Source organism: Nicotiana attenuata, unplaced genomic scaffold (assembly GCF_001879085.1).
Source record: "Nicotiana attenuata strain UT unplaced genomic scaffold, NIATTr2, whole genome shotgun sequence".
NCBI lineage: Eukaryota > Viridiplantae > Streptophyta > Magnoliopsida > Solanales > Solanaceae > Nicotiana > Nicotiana attenuata.
The window spans coordinates 74,032-83,041 of record NW_017672297.1 but is presented as its reverse complement, the minus strand read 5'-3'; the positions used below and the strand labels follow the sequence as shown (position 1 = coordinate 83,041).

General features: G+C 45.6%; 1 protein-coding gene across 1 annotated transcript; it reads right to left on the bottom strand.

Annotated features, from left to right (window-relative positions):
* Nucleotides 1-6,615: 6,615 nt before the first annotated feature.
* Nucleotides 6,616-8,291, bottom strand: LOC109212639. Its single transcript, XM_019376306.1, has 2 exons — nt 7,857-8,291; nt 6,616-7,113 (listed from the first exon to the last, which is right to left on the bottom strand). Exons 1-2 carry the CDS (start codon nt 8,289-8,291, stop codon nt 6,616-6,618), a joined length of 933 nt encoding a protein of 310 aa, XP_019231851.1.
* Between the last annotated feature and the right edge of the window lie 719 nt (nt 8,292-9,010).

The following is a 9,010-nucleotide window of genomic DNA, read 5'->3' as shown; positions in this document are numbered from 1 at the left end:
GCTCCCAAATCTCTTGCAATGGTTCAGTAGGCTCCTGCTTGAAGGCTAAGATCTCATCCCTTAGTGCTGCCATGTGTCCCGGTGAAAAGAATTTGGCGATGAACTTATCCGCCAACTCAACCCAAGTTGTGATGGAATGGTTGGGAAGTCGCTCAAGCCAGTCCAATGCTTTCCCCCTAAGTGAGAAAGGGAAAAGCCTCAATCTAAGTGCATCCTCGGACACGTTGGTTTGCTTGCTCCCCCAACAGGTATCCACGAACCCCTTGAGATGTTTGTACGCATTTTGAGTGGGAGCACCGGTGAAATACCCACGCTGCTCCAATAATGTCAGCATCATGTTGGTTATCTGATAATTGCCCGCTCGAATCCGGGGCGGAACAATAGCACTTGCATAGCCTTGGTTGGGAAGAACTCTGGGAGCCACTCTTGGAGGTGGCAGAGGAGGGTCTGGAATATTGTCATTTGCATTGACCTGGCGGCCTCTCCGTTGTCCTTGAGGTACAAGAGGCACCTCGTCTTCTCCAATATCATCTACCTTCTCCCCCACATTCACATTTCCAAGAGGGTCATTAGCATTTAAAGCCATTTTGGTACCTGAAGTATTGACACACACAAATTAGTAACAAGAAGGAAAGAAGAACAAAACACAAATCTAACTAAATAGATAGCCAAAACCGTTAGCTCCCCGGCAACGGCGCCAAAAAGTGATCGCCGCCTACTCCGCACTACTATTTAAGTGGCGAGAGAGGGTCGGAGCAGCTTTTACCCAATTTAGGGTCGGGATCGAATCCACAGAGAGCTAGAATATGGAATCAAGTATCTATCTAGTGTAGAATTGTGTATGTTTTCTTAATTACACTTCTATTCATTTTTGGGGTTTTAGTTTACTTCTACTATTATCAAACTAAAAATTGTAATTGCAACTAAATTATGCTAAGAGCTATAATGCTACGAGTTGTTCAAATAGGTTTAAAAGGCACTAGGGTAGTGACTACCGCCTAGGTGGTCAATTGACGGGTACTTGAATCTAAAGCACATTTGACATATTTGGGGAGTATGTTATAACTGTTGCACGATTTTACCCACTCTACACCTCTCGGTGGTTCAACTGATTTTGCTCGAATTGGCTTTCTCAAGACCAATTGGTTATGCAAATTTGCACAAGCAACTAGGGTTCAATTCGGGTATTACTCTCTCGAGGTTTTACCCTTTGATTGGGGTTTATCAATCTCTTGAGTAAGCCCCAATTCATTGTTTGACTAATTTCGGAGACTTAGGCTCTCTTTCTCAAGAAGAGCTCAAGTCAACTCAACACAAACTAGTGTTTGCAACAACTAATTCAGCAATTAACCATGAAATTGGCCCAAATAACAAACACCCATAGTCAATTTAGCCCTAAACTACAAGACCCATCAATTACCCACACTAGGGTTCAGCCACAGCCCTAGCTTATGGGTCTAGCTACTCATAATTAAAGAAGAAAAGCAAGAAATAGATGAAGATAATCTCATATTAATTAATCACTAAGTTAAACACAAAGATTCAATGATAAAGTGCCCAAAATAGCTAAGAATCTCGAACCCACGAGTGCAGCAGCTAAATTACAATATCTGATACCCTAAAACTAGAAAAAGAAGCTATTTATACTAGGCTAAAAAATCTGGACAAAAATGCCCCTGCGGGGTTAGTGCGGACCGCACAAAATGGACTGCGGTCCGCACTGGGGTTTTGACCTTGAAACATAGCTCTCTGAATCTTGGCATCGCGGACCGTAGAGAATGGACTGCGACCGCGGAGGCTTCTAGTGCGGTCCGCGTAAAATGGACTGCGGATCGCGGAGGCTTGAGACTCTAAAAATGCAACCTCTCTGAATCTTGGCTCTGTGGACCGCAGTAAATCGACTGCGGCCGCGTTGCCCTCAGTGCGGACCGCACAAAACCTAGTGCGGTCGTACTGCCTCTTAGCTTGGAATTGAGCCTCTCTGAATCTCCTAGTGCGGACTGCACAAAATGGTGTGCGGCCGCACTGGGCTTGTTTTTGCTGAACTTGTCCTGTTTTTGGCACTTGTGCAAGTTTCACTCCTTTTGAGCTGATCTTTGACATCTCGTCACTTTGATGATCAAACCTGCAATCAAGTACAACTTGTGAGCCTTTTTGGGACTATTTTGGATGAATTTCTAGTCAAAGCATAAGCAAGAAGGAGTATAAAATGCGTCAAAATCCCTAGTTATCGGAGGCGGACTTGTCCGTATTAAACGAACAAATTACCTCTTTGAAAGCGGAGGATGTGCGACGGCGATCGCAACCCTCTACATCCCATGCTTCGGCAGACCCTGTCGTGCCACGAGATTTATATGAGATGTGGGTTCATGCCAAAGCTCTGCTTGACGTATATAAGTCTCTTCATGGTGATGGGAAGGTGTCGGTCCCTTGTCCTTGGTGACGGTTTTTGCCGTAAAGGTGTTATTTCGAGTTAATGTCAAAATATTAACCCATTGTATTTCGAGCAAGGTCGAACCCTTGTCTTTGGCGATGACTTTTGCCGTAAGGGTGTTATTTCGAGTTAATGTCGAAATGCTAACCTGGTGAGTTTCGAGCAAGGTCGAACTCTTGTTTTTGGCGACGGCTTTTTCCGTAAGGGTGTTATTTCGAGTTAATGTCGAAATGTTAACCCGTTGCATTTCGAGCAAGGTCGAACCCTTGTTTTTGGCGACGGCTTTTGCCTTAAGGTTGTTATTTCGAGTTAATGTCGAAATGTTAACCCGTTGCGTTTCGAGCGAGGTTGAACTCTTGCTTGCAAAAGAAGATCGATGGAGGATAAAATGTTATTTTATTCATTTACTGGAGTATCGCACATGTCAATTTCATTCATTCATTGGAGATAAATGTCGATTTCGTGCATACATTGGAGATACATGTCGATTTTGCACATACATTGGAGATACATGTCGATTCCGTACATACATTGAAGTTTCTTGTATTTAGTCCCTTCATTGCTCGGCCTAGAGATGTCATCGGCAGGCTGAGCGACAATTTATACTTTAAACTTTGAGACGTCCCCCTCATCGCCTCGTTAAAAATCTCACCGAGAAAACCCAGTTGGAACAAAACTCGGGTGAGGGAAAGAGAATACGACTTGGGTGGCGTCATTTTTCAGAAGTGGAGGTATTTGAGGTGGGCCACATTCCAGTTGTTTTGTAGTAGTTTTCCCTCCATTGTTTCTAGTTCGAATGCCCCGTTGTTTGTTGCCGCCGTGATTTTATTATGGCCCGTCCCGGTTGGTTCCCAGTTTTCCTTCTTTTGGGTCTTTGGTTGCTTATGTTTTGGCCTTGAGGACGTAGTCCCCGACTTTGAGTGGTCTTACTTTTGCCTTCTTTTCGTAGTACCTTTCCGCTTGTTGTTTTTCGGCTACCATCCTTACATGAGCCATATCTCTCCGTTCTTCTACTTCGTCCAGGTCTTGTACTCTGTTTTCGTCGTTGTTTGGCCCACTCTCATTGGAGTATCTTAGGCTTGGTTCTCCGACCTCAACGGGTATAACGGCATCAGTTCCTTAGACTAACGAATATGGCATTTCGCCTGTGCTAGTTTTCGGCTTAGTGCGGTAGGCCCATAATGCTTCTGGTAGCAGCTGTGGCCATAGCCCTTTGGCGTCTTCAAGCTTTTTCTTTAGTATATTCAATATTTTTTTGTTGGAGGATTCTGCCTGACAGTTGCCAGCGGGATGGTATGGCGTGGAGAGTATTCATTTGATGCGTGATTTTTCGAATAACTCTGTCATCTTTTTTTCGACGAACTGAGGTCCGTTGTCGCAGCTGATTTCTTTGGGGATGCCGAAGCGGCATATGATGTTTTTCCATATGTATGTAATGACTTCCTGCTTGCGTATTTGGGCGTACACGCCTACTTCCACCCATTTGGAAAAATAGTCAGTTAAAACTAAAAGGAAATGTGTCTTACCTCGCCCTGCTGGGTGGGGTCCGACGATATCTATTCCCCATTTTATGAATGGCCATGGTGAAGTGACGGGGTGCAGGAGCTCACCCCCTTGGTGTATCATAGGTGCGTACTTTTGGCATAGTTCACATTTCCTGATGTAATCTGCAGCCTCCCTTTTCATAGTGGGCCAGTAATATCCTGCCCGGATAAGGCATCTGACGAGTGCTCGGTTGCCTGCATGGGCACCGCAGTGACCCTCGTGTACTTCTTCGAGCACACGTCTTGTTTGATTTGGTCCTAGTCACTTTGCCAAAGGACCGCCAAACGTCCTTTTGTAAAGGTCGCGATTTATAAGGTTGTACCTGGCCGCCTGTATCCGAAGCTTTTTGGCCTCTTTTTTGTCTTGTGGGAGTGTTCCCTCCTGCAAATATGTTATGATGTGGTTGCGCTAGTCCCAAGTTAAATTTATAGAATGTACCTCGACTTGGTTTATTAATGAGTGGGGGAGGGTGACCACGTTTTCCTTGGTGATATTTTTGGTTGCTGCTGCCAGTTTGGCAAAACCGTCTGCTTCAATGTTTTGCGCCCGGGGTATCTGGTCGAGTCGGCATTCATCGAATTCTTGTAGTAGCTTATAGATTTCTGTCTGGTATTTCTGTAGCCTCTGCTCCTTGATTTGGAAAGTCCCAGTAACTTGGTTTACAACGAGTTGAGAGTCGTAGCGGAGGATGACCCGTAGTGCACCATACTTGAGGGCCAATTTCAGTCCTGCAATTACTGCCTCATACTCGGCCTCATTGTTAGTCATTTCAAGACACCGTATGGATTGGCAAATCACTTCTCCTATTGGGACTTCAAGTACGAGTCCCAATCCAGATCCCGACGCATTGGATGCACCGTTGGTGTAGAGGATCCAGAGGTCGGGTCATCTAGGGGAGGTGCGAAACGCTTCTTGTTCGACCTCGGGCAGTATTTCTACACTTAAGTCGGTGACGAAATCGCCGAGTACTTGCGACTTTATCGCAGTTCGCGGTTGATATGTTATATCGTGCTCGCTCAATTCTATGGCCCGTTTGGCCAATCTACCTGACAGTTCGGGTTTGTAAAGGATGCTCCTGAGGGAAAAAGTCGTCACCACCTTTATGGGGTGACATTGAAAATATGGTCTAAGCTTTCGTGAAGCCATGACCAACGCCAGAGCCAATTTTTTGAGGTGGGGATACCTCATTTCGTCATAAATTAAGGTTTTGCTAATATAGTAATCGAGGATTGCGTACCTTTGTTTTCGCGTACCAAAACTGCACTTACCGCGACTTCGGAGATGGCTAGGTAGACAAGGAGGCATTCGCCTGGATCTGCCTTGGCGAGTAATAGCGGCGAGGACAAGTATGCTTTCAGTTTTCTTAGGGCGTCGACACATTCCAAATTCCACTAGAGCCCGTTATCTTTCTTTAGCACATTAAAAAATTTATGGCACCTATCCGATGACCGTGAGATGAACCTTGACAGGGCGGCTAATCGACCCGTATATTTTTGTACCTGCTTTTTGCAGGTTAACGTTTCCGGTATTCCTTCGAGGGCCTTAATCTGATATGGATTGACCTCGATGCCTCTTTGTGACACCAGAAAATCGAGAAATATTCCCTAGGTTATGCCGAAGGCTCATTTTTCGAGGTTTAGTTTCATGTCGTACCGCCTCAGTATGTCAAAGGCTTCCTTCAGGTGATCGATGTGGTCTTCTTTCCTTTTCGACTTAACCATCATGTCATCGATGTAGACTTCCATTATTTTGCCGAGTTGATCTTTGAACATCTTGGTGACTAACCTTTGGTATGTCGCCCCCGCATTCTTCAGTCCGAACGGCATGACTGTGTAGTAGTACGTTCCTTGGTGAGTGATGAAAGTAGTTTTCTCTTGGTCCTCTTCCTCCATGAGGATCTGGTTGTAACCCGAGTAGGCATCTAAGAAGCTTAGAAACTCATGTCCCGCTGTTGCGTCGATGAGCTGGTCGATGTGTGGCAATGGAAAGGATTCTTTTGGGCATGCCTTGTTTAGGTCTGTGAAATCAACACACATCCGCCACATTCCATTTTTCTTCTTCACCGTGACCACATTGGCCACCCACTGGGGATATTTTGACTCTCGGACGGAGCCATTGGCGAGAAGCTTATCAACTTCTGCGCTGACGACTTTGTTGATTGCGGCGTTGAACTTTCTCCTCATTTTCCGCACTCGCGGATAGAGGGGGTCAACATTCAATTTGTGCATGACGATGTCTTTAGGGATGCCTGGCATATCTGAATGGGAGAAGGCAAACAAATCGGCATTGTCAGTTAAGAATTTATGAAACTTACCTGGTTCTGAGAGATTGTCCCTAATATAAGCCTTTTTTGTGTTGTCATTGTCGTCTAGTTGGACGGGATCGAGATCTTCTATGGTCGACTCGGAGGCTTCCACGATGTCAGGATCCTTGATGACGTCTGTCTGTACGTTGAATTTGGTTCCCGACATCGCTGATTATTATGCTTCTGCGCTTGCTCCTTTTAGTTGTTGGGTGTGTGCGCAATCCTGGGCGATGCGATAGCATTCTTATACGGTGCGTTGTTCGCCCCGGATGCCGAATACCCCCCATGGAGTAGGGAACTTGATTACTTGATAGAGACTTGATGGGACTGCTCACATGGCGTGTATCCATGGGCGCCCTATGATAGCATTGTAGGCTGTATCTTGGTCCATAACGTGAAACGTTGTTTCCAGGGTGACTGCTCTGGCTAGAACAGGTAGCACTACCTCTCTAGAGGTTCGCTTGAATGCATTATTAAAACCTGTTAGAGTTATGCAATGCGGTATTACTTTATCTTCGAGTCTCATCTGTACGAGGACTCGAGGATGGATAATACACACGCCGCTTCCGTCATCCGCCATTATTCTTTCCACATCAGTATCTGTAATACGTAAAATGATGACAAGAGCATCGTAGTGAGGGAAAGACAAACCATCGGTATTTGATTTATCGAAGATGATACTATCTTCGAGTTCATCATACCATTCATGAGTGATCGACCATTTGAGTTTGCGTGTAGTGGTGAACTTTACATGGTTGATTGATGTGTCATCGCCTCCGCCGATGATCATATGTATGGTACGAGCGGGAGAGGGCAGTTTTGGAGGTCCCTAGAGTTGTTCGCGTCCGCGGGAAAAGTTAGCTCGTCCTCGGTCGCTCAGCAGTTCTTTCAGGTGTCCTTGATTTAGCATTGTCACTACCTCCTTCCGCAAACCTATGCAATCCTTGGTTTTATGACCCCTTTCCTGGTGGAATTCGTAAAGAACGTTCGACTTCCGGGTGCTCGGGTTGGACTTCATCTTTTGTGGCCATCGTACCTTTGGGACTAGCTTCTCTAGTGCGTACACTATTTTTGAAGGAGAAACACAAAAATTGTGAGCAGATAAGAGCGGGGGCATACCTCTTTCGTTTCGGTGTGGCGCGTTATGTCGAGTGGGGCATCTGTGTGCCGCGGAGGAGGTGGGATAGATGTCCTGATGTAGGGCTGATGTCTTTCTCGGCCGAGACGGGCTCCCAACTGATCCCTTCGACCGTCATTGCGATGATCTTTCCTTTCTTTAGCTTGAACTGACGTCAGTCGTTGGATCGGGCCATTGAGGTCGTCCTCATCGGCCCTTACCTCGGCGCAATAGGCATTGTGGATTTCTTCCCAAGTGGTGGGAGGGTAATTCATGAGCCTGCTTAATGGCTTTCTGGTCACTTTCGATCCATTCCTGCTTGACCCGTTCTGGAAGGTTGCTACCGCCATCCCCTTTGACACATTCGGCAGGCTCATTCTTACCCTGTTAAACCTGGCTAGGAAGTCCCTGAGTCCCTCGCCGTGTGTCTGCCTAACGGCGAATATGTTGTTTACCCTGGCTTCCCCCCTTTTAGCTCCTGCATGAGCGGTGAAAAACTTGTCCGCCATTTCTTCGAATGTTGCTATTGACCGTGCTGGTAGTTGTGAGTACCAGGTTAGGGCTCCCCCTGTTAGGGTTTTGCCGAATTTTTTCAGTAGCACTGATGGTACTTGTTCTTTTGAAAGATCGTAGCCTTTTACGGTTGTGACGTAGTGGATGATATGATCTTCTAGGTCTATAGTACCGTCATATATCTTCAGGTATGGTGGCATTTTGAAAGACTTTGGAATGGCGTGGGGGGCTGCTTCCTCATTGTATGGTTGCTCAATGAATCGACCAACGTACTGTTTTGGTAACAACTTTGGGGCGCCTGGTATTTTGTCGACCCTTTCTTGATGCTCCTTCATTTGGTCACGGAGTGCCTTATTCTCATTTTCCATTTCCTCCATTTCTTTAAAATGGTTGCGAGTGCGTCATTACTTGCGTCAACAGTAGTATGAGTGTTACCTGTGCGGGGGCATCTTGTTCGCCAGCTATTGTCGTGACATATGTGTGTGCAATGTCTCTATTCTCCCTTTGAGCGAGTTTATGAAGTATGTTGTTTAGACGTTTGTTATCCACTCTTCCCGTAGTCTTTTTACCATCGGTGGTGCCTCTCCTGTTGTAGACGTGGAGGCTTCCTTTTCACGCGAAGCAGTTACGCTTTCGTGCGGGGGAGGTGAAGCGTCTCTTCTAGGTGTAGCGTTTGGTCTCACATTTTTGTTGGCTTCCCTGCCGTCTTCGTTGATGGTGTTCAGGATGTTAGTTGTGACACCTGCTATCGCTTTTAACCTTGCATCTCTTTTTCCTGCCATTGTTAGTTTATGCCAAGCTAGCAAGAGATGGCTATCCCTTTTTATGATCTAGATGAAACTAAAATCTTAACTAAAGAAATCCCCATAGACGGCGCCAAATTGTTTGACCAAGAGATGTTAAACCCTTTGATTAAACTAATCTTATGATTAGAAGAAGGGTGAATCTCAGTTAAGAATAATAAAATCTAGACCAAGTGATAGAGGAAGTAAGCAAGATGAATGATGTTAGCTAATATGTTGGAATCAATTAAATGCTCAAAAATGCGACAACCTAAATGCGCAATCAATATAAGTAAATGCGATCGGCGTACAAA

What these genes read in the sequence shown, in the direction of transcription:
- LOC109212639 (XM_019376306.1), bottom strand. Translation starts at nt 8,291, where the DNA reads ATGGAGGAAATGGAAAATGAGAATAAGGCACTCCGTGACCAAATGAAG. An exon ending in CTAAAAGGGGGGAAGCCAGG is followed by an intron (nt 7,114 to 7,856) that starts GTAAACAACATA and finishes GAACAACTCTAG; the next exon opens with GGACCTCCAAAACTGCCCTC.